The 22091-nt window shown below is 38.0% G+C and overlaps 2 protein-coding genes across 2 annotated transcripts in view; one reads left to right on the forward strand and one right to left on the reverse strand.

The window, feature by feature from the left end:
• The window catches only part of zgc:163022 (putative ferric-chelate reductase 1), a 49292-nt gene extending 47018 nt beyond the window's left edge, over positions 1-2274 (reverse strand). The window contains exon 1 of the mRNA XM_049480072.1: positions 2229-2274. The gene's annotated coding sequence lies outside the window, so the exon portion shown is untranslated. The remainder of the gene's footprint in view (positions 1-2228) is intronic.
• A 630-nt stretch (positions 2275-2904) lies between these two features.
• On the forward strand, positions 2905-21346 carry telo2 (TEL2, telomere maintenance 2, homolog (S. cerevisiae)). The gene is made up of 21 exons (XM_022666618.2): positions 2905-3092; positions 4034-4375; positions 5392-5672; positions 6145-6213; positions 6315-6462; positions 6630-6732; positions 10093-10161; positions 10409-10550; positions 12268-12404; positions 12521-12618; positions 13818-13934; positions 14537-14625; positions 14978-15069; positions 15330-15446; positions 16304-16375; positions 17171-17335; positions 18028-18116; positions 19020-19119; positions 19354-19418; positions 19660-19775; positions 20866-21346. The coding sequence occupies exons 2-21, from the start codon at positions 4041-4043 to the stop codon at positions 20976-20978; spliced, it is 2517 nt and encodes an 838-aa protein (XP_022522339.2). The 5' UTR covers positions 2905-3092; positions 4034-4040; the 3' UTR covers positions 20979-21346.
• The last annotated feature ends 745 nt before the right edge of the window (positions 21347-22091 follow it).

Below are 22091 nucleotides of genomic sequence, written 5' to 3' on the forward strand. Positions count from 1 at the left end.
GGCAGTGTGGGCAGTGTGCCAAGTCCTGCTGGAAAATGAAATCCACAAAATAGTCTCCACCAAAAACAACCAACCACCCGTCTCACATTTACCAGCTAACATCCTGATGATCTCCAGGACTTTGGGTAAATATTCTTTAGACAGAAGAGACAAAAGTGCAACTTTTTTGGAAGGTGTGTGTCCCGTTACAACTGGCACACATAATGTCAGAAAAAGAACATCATACTGACTGTAAAACATGGTGGTGGTAGTGTGATGGTCTGAGGCAGCTTTGCTTCTTCAGGGCCTGAAAACTTGCCATAATTGATAGAATCATTGACTTTGAAGAATTCTTAAAAAATAATAATAATAATAAAAATAGTCATATTTAAAAAACACATATAAACTGTAAAAAAAACAGTTATTGCATTTACTATAATTAAAACCTATTACTGTCATTTTACAAGAAATTGCCTTATAATTACATAAAATCTTTTAATTTTAACATATTTAAAATAACTTATAAAACTAAAAAGTAATTTTACAAGAAATTGCCTCATAACTGCCCTATAATTACATTAAATCTTTTAATTTTAACATATTGTAATTCTTAAAATAGTGTCGTACACTCCTTAAAAAATTTAATAATTATCTCTAACAATAATAATAGACAAGTTTAAGTACAGAATATTACTACTGTTATAAAAATAAAATTCAAGACAGTTTATATAGAAAATACACACATATACAAAATACAAAATACATAGGAATATAGTAATAGTAAATACCTGTAGTAATACTTGGAAAATATTAATATTTAAAACACAGTTAAAGTTATACTACCCCTCAGCTGGTTTTTATTCTATTTTCTTATATTATAAATATTATATATATTAAATTTTTAATGGTATTTTATTTTTTTATTGTAATTCAAAGTACAAAATGCCACTTCTTTCTCCAGGTTATTTTAAAAACTTAACAATGGCTCTCATATTCTTGCAAGATTACTTTTTACATGCAACTGTCTTAAAATGTAAATAAATAAATAAATAAATAAATAAAAATAAGATCCTGGAACCTTTTCAAAGCTAAACATTATTTTTTGTTTCCTGTTTGCTGGGATCCCACCTATAAAGGCCTTATAGAAACCATGTTTTGATGGGAAGATGGTTTTAATGTTATGGCTAATAGCTGGTGTATGTAGTATAACTGAGTACAGTAGAGTATATTACAGTAGCTACTGTATATCTGTATTTTTTATATTGGTATATATGTGTACATGTTCAGATGTACTGAGGCGTTCCTCAGGAACAGGTTTCTGAGATATATGATCCTCTGGCTGCTCCGCCTTAAGCTGTTTTTATCCAGGCATGTGTTTCACACATGACTCTGCACTTTTCTGCCTCTTCATTAAATTCCATCTCTACCTGCCCTCAGGTGAGCACACCTGCACCCAATCAACACACAGTGTGAACATTTCAGGGTGTGGAGAGTGGAAACTTACCAGATTTTTTAAATGTTTTAATACAGGAAAACAGCTTAAAATAAAATAATTCTGAAAGATTATGTAAAAATCTAAAAAAAGATAAAAAGATAAAGAAATGACTGTACTTTAATACATATTACACATTTTAAAGAAAAGAATATATATAAAAAATATTTAGGCATTTTAATTATTTCTTTAGTTTTAACACACCTTAAATTCAATGTTTTTTTAAGCTCCTCTTGTTTAGATGATCAGTTTTTGAACATCTCTGCTGGATTTTCTCAGTCAGTTTTATGAGGTAGAGTCTCCTGGAATTCAGGCTTTCAGTTAACAGCTGTGCTGAACTCATCAAGAGTTAATTACTTGAATTTCTTGTCTCTTAATAAAGTGTTTGAGAGCATCAGTTAAAGTAAAGTAGTGAAGAGGTAGAGTTACAGGTATACAGTGAATAGTGAATATTTGAGTAATGTTCGAATCCAGATTATGAGAAGAAACAACTACTCAACTACTTTAAGAAATAAAGGTCAGTTAATCGAATAAGATTGCTTAAATATACTATTTTAAGCATATAAACAAAGAGCACAAAAGTAAGGAAATTAGTGTTTGGTAGATTATTTCTGTGTTGCTTTTTGGTAATAAATCTGATACTGTTCATTCCTATTTTAAATAGAGCCACATTTATAAGTATAATGTATTTGTGGGATGAGCAGCAAAGCTGAGAATGTGCTGTGGTTGCACCCCAGAAAAATGTACCAAATCTTACCTGCCAAACAGCTTCTTCTGCTGTTGATACTGAGAGACTTCTTCTGTTAATCTTCTGGCTCCTCCAGGTGCTGCATCTAATTGGCACCTAATTGGCAGCACCTGTGAGCCTGAGCCCTGCTACCCTACAATTGTTGCTTCTTTTACAAGAGAAATTAACAGGCTTTCTAATGTTTGTTATTTTATCCATGTAAAAGATTTTTTGAAAGTATACTTAACATTATATTTGGTGCAATAACCCTGTTTTTTAATAACAGTTTTCATGCATCTCAGAATCATGATCTCCTCCACCAGTCTTACACACTGCTTTTGGATAACTTTATGCTGCTTTACTCCTGGTGTAAACATTCAAGCAGTTCAGTTTGGTGGTTTGATGGCTTGTGATCATCCATCTTCCTCTTGATTATATTCCAGAAGTTTTCAATTTGGTAAAATTAAAGAAACTTATTTTGAAGTTAAATCTACACTCTTGAATTTGGTAGAATATTGAGAAATTGTGATTTTATTATGGTTAAGGCTTTATATGGGAAAATATACATATATATGTTTTATGTATCTATGTAAACTGCACAATATGTTCCTGTTTGTTTATAGTGAGTATGTATAATTATAATGTATAATAATGTAATGTAATGTCATTGGAATGCACGTAATTTGAGAGCGGAACCCTCTGTACAGACCTGCTGTTTCCGCACGGACGGGTGAGTGTGCGGACCCATAGCGCGGCGCGCTGTTTGTAAACATCAGGTTAATAATCCTGTTTATTATTATTAATAATCCGGTTTAATAAGAGGAGAGAAGCGGAGCGGAGTCCGGAGCGCTGCTGGGTCTGTGTGTTTGTGTGTTTAAGCGCTGAGAGCTCGCGGTGAGTAACTGGCTACTTTATTAGAAACACCTGCTGTAGCTCATTCATGTTTTTACTGTTCATTTAATTAATATATAATATTAATATATAATTCTTTATAAAATCCCGATTAAATATCAAGAAAAAACACCAGACCATCTCCATTCAACTTCAGAATATGTCCAAAGCTTTAAATACACTTTCTCTTTCACTGATTTTATTTTATTTCTATTTTTATCCTACATAATAAATGAATATTAAAGTGATCCAGATTATGAAGAAACACATAATGAATCGTGTAGTACCTTAAAAAGAGTGTAAAACAAACCAAAATACTCTGTGAGGAAGCATTTAGAAGCTCTTATCTGGGGAGCTGTTTGTTAACTTGTGATTTCTGAGGCTGGTATCTCTGAGGAACTTAACCTGTACAACATGGGTCCTGATGAGTGCCATTTTCATCATCATAACGTTTTTGGTGGTCTTTTTTGTGACTGCACTTGAGGGTACTCATAAAGCTGACTGAGATAATCCAGCAGAGATGTGCAAAAATGTTGTTACAAAGCAGCTTTACAGAAACCGCTCCAATACACTGCTGCTGCCCCGGCTAGTGAATTGCGAAGCTAGTGAAGGCCGGGGAAAAACGCCCTTATAAGGAGATAGGGAGCCCAAGATCAGGTGGAAAAAGAGCATGGGCGAAAAAACTAAAGTCACGTCGAGCGCAAGAGAGACAGGGGCGGAATGTAAACAAAAGCTTGCCAGATAAGCATTTTATTCATTATATATATATATGCTGTATATATTTAATATGTTCTGTGTCATTTTGGCATTTGTAATGTATAAAATATCATATCAAATCTTGATCTCAGAATGCATTTCTTTTAATTATTATACTAATTTACAATAATATATGTTTTTGCCTGATGTCAGTATTTTGGAATTGTTGTGCTGTCCTCTGATATCAGGTGACGGATGGATGGATCCTCCGGTACTGAAGTGCTGGTCCGGCAGGCGGTGTCTCCGTACGTCAGGATCATCGCTAGCTCTCACAGTTCTGCAGAGAAAACCGACGCCCTCCACAGCCTTAAACACTATCTAGAGGACGGAAACGCCTCGGCCAATGAAAGAGCAGAATTCAACCGTGCACACTACACACGAGTCCTGCAGGTACTGATCAGCAATCTCACCTCTGATTGGTTCCACAGCCTGCATGGTGAGGAGCGGAGGGAACTGTGGGATGGGTTCTTCCTCCGAGGTCCTCCAGACCAGGCCCTGCTGGTGCTCCTGGATACAGTCAGCTCCACCAGGTAAATAATTTATACACAGTTTAATTTATAATGTTGTGACTGTATAGCACTTGTATAGATCATATCGTCTCTGTCCAATGAAAAACAAGTATCTCCAAAACAGCAACTTTACAGGAGAGAGAAAAAAACCTTCTAAACTTTCAATGTAAGTCGATGTAAAAAGCGTGTATTTCAGGTAATTTTAAAGTATTTCTGTTGGTCCGTTCTTCAAGAAATTTGGGCACAGTGTAAAAGACAATTCGTGTGATCAAATTATGTAGTAAATAAAAATTTAGAAAAATGGAGGTACTTGTTTTTCATTGGACTGCGGCGCTATATATCATATACATCTTGATTTAACTAATTAAATAAGGAAGAGCCTCCCATTGGATAATAATTACTGCATGGGTGATTATTATATTTCAGTTAGCAAACAGTTTAAATTTAACCTGAACTGATGCAGGGAGTAGCTTCTCACTTGTCTTATGCTAAATCCTGTGGTTATGAAAAGATCATTAAAAGTAAATCTGTTTTAGAAGAGTCAAATTACTGTCAGTCATAAAAAATGCAAAGAAAACCTCTAAAAACATCTAAGCTGAATCTACTCAAATCAGGTTAAGAATTTTCCAATGCTTTATTATTGTTAAATAGTGGAAGAACAGTGAGGAAACATCCTCTTCCAGGAAAAAATATGGTCGGAAAAAAATCTTGAATGATGGTGATCAGTGATCACTTAAACGTATGGTAAAATAAGCAGCACTAGAACTCAGGGATATGTTGTTTAATAGTGAAAGTAAGAGCTTTACCACTCACACACAATGCAGTGAAAAGAACTCAAGGGATTAAATGGATAAACAGCTGTGTATCTTTAAGAAAAAGCTCTGGACAGAAATTGCAGAATTGCTTGTGGAATCGATGCCACAGTGAATATGTACTGTATTCAAAGATAAATATTAGAAAATAGAATTTTTTTTGACCAGGCAATGTATTTTATATACACACTGTAATGAATTTCTTTTTTCTTCTTTTATTCTCAGTGCCGGTTCTGGTCTGGATCAGTGTGTCTCGGTGCTGGAGAGGTTTCTGAGTGCAGGTCGTGTTGAAGTGTTATTATGGTCTAAGTGTTTGGTGGTGATTGGCGGCTCTGACTCCGCCCAGCTGAGAGAGACGGTCCTGACCCGCCTCTCGTCTCTGCCTGACCTCACCGCCAACCGCCTCCAAACACACACACCTTCACCCTTCCTCCCACCGCAGTACTACACACACCTCGCTGAGGATGTCCTGAAGACCCTGGAGAAAACCTGCCAGGCTCTGAGAGGTGATTTCACTGCTCATATAGACCATAGCAGTCGAGACGTCATTTTGTAGTCTGCGCCATGTTGTTTATGGCCATATTAGGAGTTCTGTGTCTAAGCTGCATTTCTCTATGGGCTGAATGAATGGGCTTTTCAAAAACTCACCTTGATCACATTCTGCAGTAAAGAAATTTTAGTACTCAGGTACTAAACTGAGTAAACTGATACAGAGCATGATACATTTTCTGAACATTTATTTTTGTTTCGTTTATGCGCATAGAGAATACAATCAAACATAAACCTACAGTTTTAAAAAATCCTAACTTTAGAGGAAACACCACAATTTGACTTAAGTTATATTAATCGTAATTCTGTGTTTTATTCAGTCTAAAACGGTTTCGATTGCCAAATATTTAGTTTGTCACTACTTGTATCTTGTTTCAAAGGTTATGAGGTTATGGTTATGAGTGTGTGTGTGTGTGTGTGTGTCTGTAGGGGGTCAGGACTGCTCTCTGGGCTTCGTGGCTCAGCTGTTGGGGAAAGTGTGTATGCAGGGGCACGGAGGTGAGCTTCTGCAATTATTAATTATTACACTACAATAACTTACTTAAATAAAGACGTTTAATTAGCTACAGTAATATGTGTGTGTGTGTGTGTGTGTTCAGAGTGTGTGTTTGAGATTCTGGCTCCTCGTCTCTCGTCTCTCACGCGCTCGGACGCTCTGTGGAGGCGCGTGAGCTGTAAACTGCTGGAGAACGTTCCAGAGCGCTGGATAGAGAGCGTCATCACTGCACTCATACACCACCTGCACAGGTAGTGAACACACACACAGACACACACACACACCATCTGTAATATTAAATCTAGTGAAAATATTCATCAAGTAACTAAATTTAAAAAAAATGTTGTATATTGCAAAAACTGTGATAATATAAAGGTTATATCATAGTGTGTGTGTGTGTGTGTGTGTGTGTGTACAGTGCATCAGCGTTGTCTAGGTTAATGGACAATCTGGTTCTGAAGAATAAGAAAGTTCAGTTTGTGCTCACACACAAACTCCTGCTGCTGCAGTATCAGCACCCGGTAAACCTCCCTCTATATTTCTCTTCATATATATATACATACAGGGCTCCAGACTGCGACTAAAATGGTCGCAATTGCGACCCAAAATAATAATTTGCGAGTTGTCTAATTAATTAAGTCGCCAGTGGCGACAGATGGCAAAGTTTTTTTTTTTTTTTTTTTTTTGCATTTATTTATTTCTTTATTTATTTTGGTCTCTTTTTGGTTGTGTTTATCTTATCGGTGTAGCTACGGCGTCCAATCATATGGACGTTTTCGCCTAGCCAAAAAAAAAAAACTTGCTCGCGGGATTTCAACCTAAACGTGACCACAGCAGCGTAGGCAGCTGAGCTGTTATCCTTTAGCGCGTAGACAATGGCGAAGCGAAAAATATCAGATTTTTTCACACAATCTAACGTTACATCTCTGTCGAACCTTAAGATACCTGCTCAGTCCCAGCCTAGCTCTGTTTGCACCCGTGGACTACTGGAAAACGCCGACGAACATGAAAACGCCGACGAAGATGAACAACCGTCCACATCCAGCAAAAGTACAACCACAGACCGACATTTCAGAACTTCTTGGCTGCAGGAGTTTGCGTGGCTCAGGTATGACAGCATAAAGAAGACAATGTACTGCGAATTCTGTTCGAAAGCAAGCAGAGATATCGCTGGAAACACGGATTTTGTAACAGGAACGAATCACTTCAAAAAAGAGACTGTAAAAAAACACGGAGACAGTCGAAAGCATAAAAATGCACGCGACTGGTTTATAGCAAAGCGTGCTCCGACAGAAACTCCATTAGCTCGCGCAGTATCTCGTGCATGTGATAAAACAGCGGAGAAAGAAATCAAAGAGCTTAAAATGAAATTCAACACAGCCTACATGATTGCACGCGAGGAACTACCCTTCACCAAATTCACCTCCCAAGTCTTGTTAATGAGAAAAAATGGACTGGATGTGTCGAAAACCTATGATAATGACACAGCTTGTGCCGAGTTCATAGGATGCATTGCAGACGACGTCAAAGCGCAGACCGTGAAAGAAGCCAAGAAAGCTAAGTATATCTCTGTAATCACTGACTGTGGAACAGATGTGTCCGGCAGGGACAACGTAATCGCTTATTGCAGGCACGTTTCTGGTGGTCTACCGGTGAACCGGCTTGTCGGCTTGGCTGAGCTCCAGCACAGCCATGCTAAGGGAATTTTTAGCACTATTAAAAGCCTGTTTAATGATTCTGACCAAACAAATCCTAACTGGTGGCAAAACAAAGTCAGCGCTTTCGGAGCAGATGGGGCAAGTGTTAACATGGGAGCCACTGGTGGAATAGGGGCACTCTTTAGAAGTGAGATAGGAAAACATATTCTCTCATTTCATTGTTTGCCTCACAGACTGGAACTGGCAATGCTGAACACTCAAAAATCCCTTCCAATGATTGAAAAAGTCTATGACCTGCTGCAGCTGGTGTGGAAAACATACCATTTTAGCCCCAAAAGCAAGCGTGAGCTGAAGGCAATTGGTGTGGAGTTGGGGTGTACCATACGCACACCTTCTGCAGTGAAGACTCAGCGATGGTTGCCTCACATTTTCAGAGCACTTTCTGTATTTCTCCACACGGACCATGCCACAGGACAGGGTCAGTATACAGCTGTTCATCATCATATGGAGCATCTTGCTGTAACTTCCAAAAATACTGAAATTAGAGGAAGAGCACAGCATATTGCACAGCAAATGGAGAGCTTGCTATTTGTTGGATTTTGCCACTTTCTCCATGACCTGTTCGGGGAAATTTCTAAATTAAGTCTTACACTTCAGAAAAATTCTCTGATTTTGCCTCAGGCTGTGGCTGCTGTCAACAGTTGTATTGTGACTGTAAAGGGAATGAAGGACAGGCCACTGAGGAATGGAAAGCTGCAGGATTTTTTACAGAATGCTAGTCTGGATTCAGTTGCTCAAAATGTGCTGCAGCAAGACAACACACAGACCCCAGACAGACAGGCAACTAAAAGACGAGGAAAGGCAGCAAATAGTAGGCCCATGGGTGTAACATTTCAGAGTATCCAACTCAAAGGCTCAAGTCTTCCATGCTGTAAAGAGGACCTTACCTTGCATATTGAAAAAACAGTGGATTCTACAGTTAATGAACTCGAAAACAGATTTGAAAATATGAGGGGTACAACAAATCAAGGAAGCTCACCAGGATCAGAAATCATTCATTGCTTTTCTGTTTTCTGTCATGATTCATGGCCAGATGATGTAACCACCTTTGGTGAAGAAGAGATTGACACTCTACTGAAATGGTATCAAGAAATTTTGATGAAGAATGGATGTGTCATTAACGCTGTACAGACAGAGTGGAGAATGCTCAAAATTCTAATTAAAGGGCAGTTTATGGACAAGTCATACAGCGGTTTGTGGGAAGTCTTGCTGTCTAAAGAGCCTTATTGCTCAGATTTTCAGAATATTTTTCATCTTGTTGAGATCATGCTTGTTCTGCCAATCTCTGCTGCACAGTGTGAACGTGGCTTTTCAGCACAGAACAGAATCAAATCAAAAGTACGCAATTCACTCAATGTCTCAACAGTTGAAGATTTAGTGAGGATCAGCACAGAGGGGCCATCTCTTGAACAGTTTAATCCTGAACCCTGTGTTAAAAGCTGGCTTACAGCAAGCAGAAGGAAAAGAAGACCAAACTACACCGGATGGCCAAGTGACACTGACATTGTAATGGTCAGTGACACAGGCTCAGAGTCTGAGTAAAGTCCACACTTCTTCGTAACTGTACATAGTTTTAAGTTAGGTTGAATTGTTTCAAAAGTCACGGACACAAGGAAGAGAAAGTCATCTCTCAAGCATGTTGTAAGGCAGCGATATTGAATAACTGAGATTACCTGAGGTGAGTGTTGCAATGCTTAATTTTTTGCATATAAATTGTTTGGCACTTAGAAAAAACTATTGGCGCCCAAATTTTTTATTTTAGGAGCCACTGGCTCCTTGAATATTTTTTTTGTCTGGAGCCCTGTACATATATATGTATATATATATATATTTTATGAGGTAGAGTCACCTGGAATTCAGGCTTTCAGTTAACAGCTGTGCTGAACTCATCAAGAGTTAATTACTTGAGTTTCTTGTCTCTTAATAAAGTGTTTGAGAGCATCAGTTAAAGTAAAGTAGTGAAGAGGTAGAGTTACAGGTATACAGTGAATAGTGAATATTTGAGTAATGTTCGAATCCAGATTATGAGAAGAACGAATTACGACACTATGTAAAAATGAAGGTCAGTCAGTCCGAAAAATAAGTGTTTCAAGACCATCAAAAACGTTAGATCCCTCTGTTGTACAGGATAAAATTCTCTCTCTCTCTCTCTCTCTCTTTTAGACTCGGTTGTTGAGGAATGTTCTGGGTTATCTGGCTCTGGATGTTGGGCGACGCCCCCTCCTAAAACAGGTAACACACACTTCTGCTTTTTACTGGTAGATGTGTTACACCATATACACACCTCTTCATTCAGTGTGATTCTTACTTTTTATGATTTTTTACATTGTAAATTTAATATTAAAGCTATACAGGAACACTTGCAGAATTATTTAGCAACCAAAAAGTATCACATTTATCTTTGAGGACAGATCTGCACACTCTTGGTATTTTAGTCTGTATATTGTATTATCGTGTATGTGTGCGTTCGTGTGTGTAGGTGATGCGGAGTGTGTGTCAGGTGTGGTGTAACAGCAGTGCAGTGAGACACACACCTCTGGAGCAGCAGCTGTATGTGAGCAGAGCCCTGCTGCTGTCTGTGAGTCTGCTCAACCCTGCTGAGATACCAGAGCTACGGGAAGGTAACCCACACACACACACACACACACCATCTGTAAACTTGCCATATAAAAGTGCCATTTGAATAGAATATATAAGGTTGGATAGATGAATAGTAGGTGGATGGATGGATAGATGAATGGATGGATGGATGATAGATTGGAGGATAGATGGATGGACAGAGATACGTGAGTAGATATATGGATGAATGGATGGATGGATGGAAGGATAAAACAATGGATAGATAGATATATGATAGATATAGATAGATACATGAATGGATGTAAGGTGAATGGATGGATGATAGATACATGGATGGATGTGTGGAGGGATAGATAGATGGATGGATGGATGGATATATGGATGGATGCATAGATGAATAGAAGGATGGATGGATTAATATATAGATAGGTCTAAACATACATGGATGAATGGATGATGGACACATGGATGGATGGATGAAAGGATTAAATAGATGGATAGAATAATGGATGGATAGATGGGTGGATGGGTGGATGGATGGATGGTTAGACAGAAAGACAGACAAACAGACAGATAGATACTTTATAAATTCTGAAGGAACATTATCACGTTACTGGGTGAATTATGGGAGTTGTAGTGAAGGCGGATAATGGTGGGTGTAGGTGAATTATGGGAGTTGTAGTGAGGGCTGATAGTGGGTGCAGGTGAATTATGGGAGTTGTAGTGAGGGTTTGATAATAGTGGGTGCAGGTGAATTATGGGAGTTGTAGTGAGGGCTGATAATAGTGGGTGCAGGTGAATTATGGGAGTTGGAGTGAGGGCTGATAATAGTGGGTGCAGGTGAATTATGGGAGTTGTAGTGAGGGTTTGATAATAGTGGGTGCAGGTGAATTATGGGAGTTGTAGTGAGGGCTGATAATAGTGGGTGCAGGTGAATTATGGGAGTTGGAGTGAGGGCTGATAATAGTGGGTGCAGGTGAATTATGGGAGTTGTAGTGAGGGTCTGATAATAGTGGGTGCAGGTGAATTATGGGAGTTGTAGTGAGGGCTGATAATAGTGGGTGCAGGTGAATTATGGGAGTTGTAGTGAGGGCTGATAATAGTGGGTGCAGGTGAATTATGGGAGTTGGAGTGAGGGTCTGATAATAGTGGGTGCAGGTGAATTATGGGAGTTGGAGTGAGGGCTGATAATAGTGGGTGCAGGTGAATTATGGGAGTAGTAGTGAGGGCTGATTGATAGTGAGTGCAGGTGAATTATGGGAGTTGTAGTGAGGGCTGATAATAGTGGGTGCAGGTGAATTATGGGAGTTGTAGTGAGGGCTGATAATAGTGGGTGCAGGTGAATTATGGGAGTTGGAGTGAGGGTCTGATAATAGTGGGTGCAGGTGAATTATGGGAGTTGTAGTGAGGGCTGATAATAGTGGGTGCAGGTGAATTGTGGGAGTTGTAGTAAGGGCTGGTAATAGTGGGTGCAGGTGAATTATGGGAGTTGGAGTGAGGGCTGATAATAGTGGGTGCAGGTGAATTATGGGAGTTGTAGTGAGGGTCTAATAATAGTGGGTGCAGGTGAATTATGGGAGTTGTAGTGAGGGCTGATAATAGTGGGTGCAGGTGAATTATGGGAGACGTCAGAGCTGATGATAGTGGAAGCAGGTGAATTATGGGAGTTGTAGTGCGGTTTGGTGGTGGTTGTGTCCAGATGGATGGTGTTCTCAGCGTTACATGTGTGAAAATGAACCAATGCAAAATTTGTTTCAGTACTGCTGCAGTGCATGCTGGGAGGAGTTCAGTGTCGTCTAGACAGCAGTATTGAGCGCGTGCGGAGGATGGGCATGGTGGTGGGGGAGTGTCTCAGTCAGAAGCTGGACACGCCCACCTATCAGCTCAAGTTTCAGGTGATTTTCTGTGTATTTATTTAATCCTCTTTTTTTTATTAGATTAAATATTCTCCCATTTTAAAGTGTGTGTGTGTGTGTGTGTGTGTGTGTGTGTGTGTGTGTGTGTTTAATAGTATGAGGCAGATGAGGAGAGCAGGGAGCTGCAGTCTCTCACAGAGCCTCAGTCTGAAGAAGATCAGGAGGATCAGCAACCTGCTAATGAAGCACACAGGTAAATATATACACACACAGAATAGGCCTTTACCAGGTAAATCATTCAGCCTCTAGGGGGAGCTATAGACTTTTCTATTATATTAGTGACCAATATTATAATGGTTTCAGTGTTTTGACAACACAAATATAACTCTCTCGCTCTCTGCTGATATATATAATACAATAAAAATGATCTAGTCTGCCAGACCTAAACCACGCTAAACTATTATTACTGCCCTCTCACAATAATACAGTGAACAAGCATGATGCGTGATTATAATGAATTTTTTAAATGATTGACAATCATTTAATCATCAATCATCAATCAATCAACCTTTATTTTCACTCATTGAGGGTGACCCTCATTTACAATGTTGCTGAGCATTTACAACATCAAAGAGATTGAAAACATTTAATAATAAATTAGAAATTATAAAAAAAAAAAAAATAGCAAAAAAAATAAGATGTACTAATTTTAAATCAATATATATATATATAAAACAGAAAATTCTAAAATACCATAAAAAAGAAATTGACACATAAAAAGTAAAAACTAATAAAATATAAAAAAGTAAAAAGATAGTAAAAGTAAAGTAAAATGTTAAAAATGATAAGAAATGAATAATAGAACTAAGAACAAGGAGGAAAATATGAAACATTAGAATAAAACAATAAAAGTAATAAAAAATAAATTAAAAGTTAAAAAAAGTTAAAGTGATGCTGCTGTTTTTGTTCTTAATAAGTCTCTCATGGTGACATTGGGTATCTGTATCAAATTAAAGTATTAAATTGTTATCGAATTTTTTAAAACTATACCCAGCTCTATTCTAAAGGCAACAGTCAGTGATATTATAATACAGTGGAAGAGACCAAGAGACTGGGAACGACCACAACGCAGGCGAGAAGATACTTTTATAGGCGCTATATTAAATGCTGTGTTATAAAAAAAATATACAGAATTTTTTCAGAAGTAAATGATCTAGTATTAGTAAATTTCACCATACTAATATTGCTCTATATCTGATATATTTGAGTAAAATAAATGGTATTTTTTTGCAGCGGTAATCTGTTTGTTTAAATCATAACCATTTTATTATGCACAGAAATGTAAAGTTCAGTGTGTGAACTTAATCTTTTTTTAGTTTTCAGTGTGTTCAACAATGCAAAATACTGTGTTTTTACTCTACTCTACTTCCTGTGACATCATCATCATTACAGACCTGAGCTGGAGACCAGGGGTCAGAGTTCAGAAACTCAGTCTGTGACATCTTCACAGCCCCCAACAACCAATCAGACTTCAGGACATGGACGTGGCAGTGATTCTGAGCTTGACAGGTACACACACTTTTTCTCTCACACACAGTAAAGCTCTCTCTGGATGGGATTAGTTTCTCAGGGGTTCGTCTGTGTAAAATATTTCACACTTCTACTCAGTAATAAAACTCCTGCATCCAGACTGCAATTGAAAAAACAGGAGGACCAGTGAGGTTTTTTTTAGGCTTTTTTCTCAATCACATGACATCATGGCGTTCAGTAGCTCCTCCATTTCCACTCAGTGTTGTGTTTTTAACGTGGATCTCCGTGGAAACCGTGGTGCACCCAAAGTGTAATTCCGGTGTGCTGCAGTGGACAAATATCTATTTTATTAAAGGCGAGGAGACGAGACTCAGAGATGGTCGTCCGGACGGGACTAAAATTACCAGAGGAGCACGGAGAAAAACAGTAGATAATTCAGGCTGTAATTTATTTATCTCAGAGGACGTCTGAGAAAAACACGTACATGATCGTTCTAGATGGGAATAAAATCACAGAGGATAAAAACCCCCATTAAAGAGAGAAAATTACCCCAAAACCCCCTGAGAAACTAATCCAGTCCAGATAGAGCTTAACACCCTCACACTTACTCAGAAATAATGCTCTCTCTCTCTCTCTTTCAGTGATGATGAGCTCACTCCATATGATATGTCTGCTGATCAGGTGAAGCAGAAGGTGGCTCCGCCCCGATATGTCAGAGACTGTCTGGAGGGTGAGAGATCAATAATCAATAATCAGTCATTTTCTGTTGGGAAAAAGTGCATATTAGCTAGAGAGTGGAAGCACAAGGTACTGTAGTAGGTGTTTCCAATAAAGTGGCCATCAGTGAGAGGATGCAGAAAGTACTGTAGTAGGTGTTTCCAATAAAGTGGCCATCACTGAGAGGAAGCACAAGGTACTGTAGTAGGTGTTTCCAATAAAGTGGCCATCACTGAGAGGAAGCACAAGGTACTGTAGTAGGTGTTTCCAATAAAGTGGCCATCAGTGAGTGAAAGAAGCAAAAGGTACTGTAGTAGGTGTGTGCAGTGCTGAGTGTTCTGATTGGTTGTGCTTTTGATTGACAGCTCTGATGTCCTCTGATGACCCAGAGAGGGTGGAGTTGAGTCTGCAGGCGGCTGAAGGGCTCCTGAGGAAGAACGTCAGCGCCACTCGAGAGGTGAGAAGATATTTATTTATCCACCATCTATAACATCTTCAGGCTTCAGTAGGTTTTTAACAATGTTTTATTAAAAAATATAATTATATAAATAATAATAATAATAATTATAAACAAACCCAACATATCATCTCTCACTGAATGTGTTATATCTGTTAAGTTATATTTAAGCAAACGCTTAATTTCTCTTTAAGCAGATCATGAACTTAGAGTGTGTGTGTGTGTGTGTGTGTGTGTGTGTGTGTGTGTGTGTGGATCAGGTGAGTGTGCAGTTCAGTAAGGTGATGTTACACCTGGAGGACAGGTACAGCACTGCAGGATTCCACACACTCCGACAGAACGCCATGGTGGCTCTCACAGTGACGGACACACAGCTGGTAAGATTTAACACTCTGCTTTACACACTCCTCCCTCTACTGTGGGTTTTATGATTCTACCCATATAGTAGTGCATCTCAAAAAAATTATATCATTGAAAAGTTACATTATTTCAGTAATTCAGTTAAAAAAATGTGAAACTCATATATTATATAGATGTATTAAACACAGAGTGATCAGTTTTAGGCTTCTATTTCTTTTATTGTTGATGATTATGGCTTACACCCAATGAAGACTCAGTGTCTCAGAAAATCTGAATATTATATAAGTCCAATTGGTACTTTTGGCAGTGTGGGCAGTGTGCCAAGTCCTGCTTGAAAATGAAATCCACATCCTCATTCATCTACAAAACATGTTCATGAAGTTCTTTACATAAAATCACTCTCATTAGCTATGTTCTTACCAGTTTTAGTCCCTTTCAGCATGAGCCATTTAAGGGCTCTGACACTTTTATGCAAATAAGCTGGTGCTGGACACACCCCGTTTACTCTGACCATATGTTAGTATAATTTGTATGTCAAAACTCAAACAAGCTAGTTCATCCATCCCCCTCATCTGCTGACTTGCCACAAACAATAGGTACAGATCCCTTCCTCAGACGAAGTCTGCTGGCTAATCTTGCCGTGTACTGTCTGAGGTTCTCAACCTGCAGCCCAAGTGATGAGTGGGTGGAGCTCTTGTGGGGACTGACACCACACTATTTCAGCTGATTCACTAAAAAAGAAAAAGATGGATTTTTTGGAGTATTTATAGGAGCAGTTAAGAGCCAAGTAGAAATACAAAAGCACACAAAGAGTGAGTTTTACATAATTTATTCCCTTTAACGTCTTTAACATCTATTTAACTCTTTCTCTCAGGTTGTGGAGTATCTGACTGCTGAGTTTTACTCTCTGAACTACAGTCTGAGACAGAGGCTGGACATCCTCGAGGTAAATCACTGTCTCTACAGAACTTCGCTGGTGCAGTTTTTTGTATATTTTAAATAAACAATGGAGAGTTTAGTTTATAAAACAAAATATTATTTAGGATCCAAATAAAAGGTACATGTCTTCTGGCCCCCAGTCTTGTAAAGATTTTTTTAAAGGACGCACTGATCATTTATTGGTGTTTATTATCTGTGAGACTTTGGATAGAAGTAGCAGGATGAGTTCTGAATATTCATACATAGACGTTTGTTAATACGTCCAATGACTTTTGAGTCTGTGGAAGTGGAGGGACTGTGTAAAAAAGCCTGTAATTCCTAAATATGTAATAGTTAAACCACTTGATATTAAAGTAATAAATATCCGTACAGCCTCTAAAAAAGGATCCGGCTCAGTTTTACTGAACGTGAGCGGCTGGTGGAGCAATGGGGACTTCAGAAGAGGAAACTCGGAGCTCAGTAGATCATTCACTCATAGTAAAACGAAAGAAACGAAGAAGTGAAGTTTCTGACTGAGCTCTCTCTCTCTCTCTCTCTCTCTCTCTCTCTCTCTCACCCGCCCAGTTTAAAATGATTGTTCCGCATGCTCTGTGCAATTACCCATTCTCACCAGAGAGGCACTAAAATCCCAAAATCTACAGACATCAGCTTTAATGTTACATCCATTGATGTGATGACCGGATGCAAAATTTATATAAATTGTGGCACAAATACTTATGGATCAGATTAACACTCACACAACCTGGTTTTACTGGAATATACAGTGTTCTATATGTATAAAGTTGGTTTTGTTCTGTTTCAGGTTCTTGCTCTCTCCGCCCAGGAGCTGTCTGAGCCAATCACAGATAAGAGGGCGGGGCCTAGGCCTGTTTCTGCGGTGACGATGCTGGAGCAGTGTGGGGAGGTGGAGCATTGGCGTCAGGTTGTGGATAAACGCATCCAGAGCAAAACCAGACGCATCAGCAAGGTAATACAAACACACACACACACTATCCACATTATTCTGCCACGCCCACTTTTAAAAGTTTGTTTCGTTTCTAGTTTTAGTATAGTATATAGTAGTATAGTATGTCTTAAAATTATTTCTTATATTCTAATTTTATTCATTTTAATTAAGTTTTTATCTTTTGTTGGTCATTATCTCAAAGTTTGAATATTACATAAGACTAAAAGATACTTTTGACAGTGTGCCAAATCCTGCTGGAAAATGAAATCCGCATCTCCATAAAAGTTGTTATCAGCAGAGGGAAGCTGTAAGATATGAAGTGCTGTAAGATTTAGTGGGAAAACAAAACTGCACTGACTTTAGACTTGATAATAAAACACAGTGGATCAACACCAGCAGATGACAGACATGTCTCTCCAAACCATCACTGATCATCAGTACATTTTACCCTCTTCTACAAGTGGAAAATGAACCAGGTACCAAGAAGCGAATTGAATAGTGTTATTTTACCCTCTTCTACAAGTGGAAAATGAACCAGGTACCAAGAAGCGAATTGAATAGTGTTATATAGTATTGTGTGTGTGTGTATGTGTGTGTATGTGTGTGTATGTGTGTGTATGTGTGTGTGTGTGTGTGTGTGTGTGTGTGTGTGTGTGTGTGTGTGTGTGTGTGTGTGTGTGTGTGTGTGTTTGTGTGTGTTTCCGTTTCCACAGGGTGTATCTCAGCCTCCTAAAGCTACTCCAAACCGCTATGCTCCTGTAGCTGGCTTCTTCTTCTTTCCACTACTGAGGAACTACGACAGGTGTGTATATGTGTGTGTTTGTCAGTGTATATGTATAAATGTATATATAAATTACCACTTAAATGATTTCTTTGATTTTACCAAATTGAAAACCTATAGAATATAATCAAGAGGAAGATGCTTTTGAAAAGTTATCCAAAAGCAGTGTGTAAGACTGGTGGAGGAGAACATGATGCCAAGATGCATGAAAAAAAAACTGTGATTAAAAACCACCAGGGTTATTCCACCAAATATTGATTTCTGAACTCTTAAAACTTTATGAATATGAACTTGTTTTCTTTGCGTCTTTTTTGTTATTTCAGACATTTCTCATTTTCTGTAAATAAATGCTCTAAATGACAATATTTTTATTTGGAATTTGGGAGAAATGTTGTCTGTAGTTTATAGAATAAAACAACAATGTTCATTTTACTCAAACATAAACCTATAAATAGCAAAATCAGAGAAACTGATTCAGAAACTGAAGTGCTCTTTTCATTTCTTACAAAGCTGTATATATAGGGTGTATATAGGGTGTGTATATATATATATATATAGGGTGTGTATGTATATATATATATATATATATATGTTTATTGTTATATACACATACACACACACACATGCACATATATATATATATATATATATATATATATATATATATATATATATATATGTGCATGTGTGTGTATGTGTATATAACAATAAACTACATAACACTATATATATATGTATATGTATGTATGTATGTATGTAAGAATGGCAGGGAAAAACAGTATTAAGCAATACATAAGTGCATGTATAAATACACATTAATCTCTACATATACATGAAAAAATATAAGTATTTCTTTATCAATTAAATGTTTTTATTAGTTTGATATTGTATGGGATATTGTACATTTTTGTTTCTTTGTCTCAGACCACAGGTGACGTTTGACCTGTTGGGGAGTGATCACCTGGTGCTGGGGAGACTGTTACACACGCTGGGACTCCTGATGCACCTGGCCATCAATGCGCCAGTACGCCCAGTTACTCTTATATACACTCCAGCTTTTCATCTACCAGTTAAACTACATCTCCTGCACACTAACTGCATCAATTTTTAATCACTTCAAAAGAAGAAAAGAGGAATATGCTCTTTATTAATACCATTAATATCAGAATACTGACTGACTGTCTACTGATATATGTATTTTTATACACTGTGTTTATATGCACTTTTATTATTTATTTGTGTGTGCATGTGTTTGCAGGTGGCAACACAGATGGGGAAAGCTCTGCTGGACTTTGTTTGGGCCATTCGCTTCCATACTGATCAGTAAGTGATAGTGTGGTATCGCAAATTAATATAAATATACTGTAATATTTATTAATATGAATGTAAATTAATTGCAGATACATTAGCTACAGATAAATTCACTATTAAATGGCTAATCTACACAAACATGCTACAAGTGGGACAGCCATATTTCTTATATGGTTATAAAAATAATGAAATTCAATTATAATAAAGTAATGATTTATCTCTGATGTGTGTGTGTGTGTGTGTGTGTGTGCAGGATGGTGAGGAGGGGGGTGCTGTTTGCAGTGTGTGCTGTGTTTCTGAGCATGCCCAGTGACAGTCTGCTGCTGGAACTGAGTGATGACCTAGTGGAGACCAGGGCATGGCTAGCAGGTACTGTCTGTCTGTCTGTCTGCCTGCCTGCCTGTCTGTGTGTGTGTGTGTGTGTGTGTGTGTGTGTGTGTGTGTGTGTGTGTGTGTGTGCGTGTGTGTGTGACTGTCTGTGTGTCAATGCACTGCAGAAAAACTAAATCTTAGCAAGTAAAGGTTTCTAATTTTAAAGCAATAAATCGTATTTTCTTCTCTGATAAGACTGTTTGTTTTACTAGGCATTGTGTGTTAGATTATGCAGCTTATTTTAGAAATAGTTACGTTATTTAATCTTACTTAGAATTTCACCTTATTTTAAGTAATTTGACTCAAAAAAGAAGTGACAAGTGACCAGTCAAATTATTCTGATTCTTGTGTTTGAATCTGTGATTTGTGCTTGATTTAAGTCTTATTTCACTCATTTTGAGACTTTGCGGTAATGGCTTTTTAAAAAAGAAATTAGAAAAGAAAAATTGGCTTACCCCATTTTACTTACAATAATCTGATTTGTCTTAATTTACATATATTTGAAAGGAGATAAAGGTATAAATCTAAGACAGATGAGCCTCCAATCTTTTCACTCCTTGATAAGTTGATTTTTATTGAGTTTATAGCAGGCATTAGAGCTACAGTTATCTGCTGGACCGTAACATTGACAGATAGGGATGTCCCCAATCCAATCACCTGTTTTTCAAATACATTGACCTCAAACTAAAACATTTCAAGAACTTTGAAAGCATCCTCAAGTGCAGTCACCGCAAAGACCATCAAAAACATTATAATGATGAAACTGGCACTCACCAGGACCGCCTCAGGAAAGGAAGAGCGAGAGTTCCCTCTGTTGTACAGGATACGTTTATCAGAGTTACCAGACTCAGAAACCACAAGTTAACAGCTCCCCAGATAAGAGCATCTAAAAGCTTCTTCACAGAGTGTTTTGTTTTGTTTAACACTGTTTTTAAGTTACTACATGATTCCTTATGTGTTCCTTTATAGTCTGATAGATCACTTCATATTCATTTAATATGTAGGAAACTGTATGGTACTGTATGTTTGCATAATTTATTAATATATATATATATATATATATTGTGTGTGGTTTTTCTGTGTGCAGATGTAGCAGAGAGTGACCCTGACTCAGACTGCAGGAGTTTGGCGGTGCAGAGTTTAGTTCTTCTGGAGAAAAACCTCAAAACTCATCTGCAGAGCTCTGCACTGGAGACGTGACCCCCACAACTCTACTGATCCCACTGCGGTTCTGATCCACTGATCCATAACAACTGCAGGAAAACTCCTCACCATGGAGCTGTGTGTGTTTGTGTGTGTGTTTGTGTGATGAAGAGAATAGTTAGCCTGGAGCTAACTGTAGATCTAAATCATCACACACACTTTCCAAAAACCTGTAAACTCTTAACACACTCTATTATGTGGTTTCTGACTCAGTGTTAAAGGACTCCTTGTGGGCGGAGTCTGAAGTTGAAGGGTGGAAAAATGCACGGCTCCTCCTGCTGGCCAGATCTTGCACGGCTTACAGTGATAAAAACAACCACTGGCATTATAATAAACAGTGAAATTAATTAATTAATAAAAAAAAACTGTGTGTGTCGAGAACTCTGGTGTAAAATGGACTTTTATTGTAGTAAAACATGATAAAAAGTTCTTATCTTTGATGAATAGCTCACCTCCGCTCTCCCACAGCGTTCAGAGATCCAGACGTTTTAACAGTTTGTTCAACAAACACCCTTCAGACTGGGAGATACGGGGCATAATTTACCCTGATAAATCACTTTTTACACCGTTATCCAGCTCAAAGTAGCTCCACACCTCCTTACTAGAATCCAAGAGGAGAGTCCTGACATTTAAAACCAGGCATTAATAACTTCATTAAAAAACACTGTTTACATCCCATAACGCTAGCTTCAGCTCTGAGCACCACCATCACTGTACTGATAATGGCGTTAGACATATAGATACATTGAGTTCGCATAGCCTACCTCCTGATGCACAGTGCATTAATTTACACTGAGGAAGGTGTTTAATACACCTATAATAATCAGAACAATACCAGTTTATACCAGATTTACACACGGTTTGGTTTGTTACAAACAGCAGCGATGTAGTAATGATTCAGGACACTGATACACATTACAAATACCTGCTTTCATGCTGAAATACTTTAATATCATGTTCTTTAACAAAGACAGACATGCATGGTATAGCATATTAATAATTATTGTTATTACATATATGTATACTGGCTGCAACCCCTCAACACACACACACACACACACACACACACACACATATATAGGTATTGCTGTAGGTTCGCTGAAACTTAAT

The sequence above is a fragment of the Astyanax mexicanus genome, chromosome 6 (genome assembly GCF_023375975.1).
Source record: "Astyanax mexicanus isolate ESR-SI-001 chromosome 6, AstMex3_surface, whole genome shotgun sequence".
In the NCBI taxonomy this organism is placed as follows: domain Eukaryota; kingdom Metazoa; phylum Chordata; class Actinopteri; order Characiformes; family Acestrorhamphidae; genus Astyanax; species Astyanax mexicanus.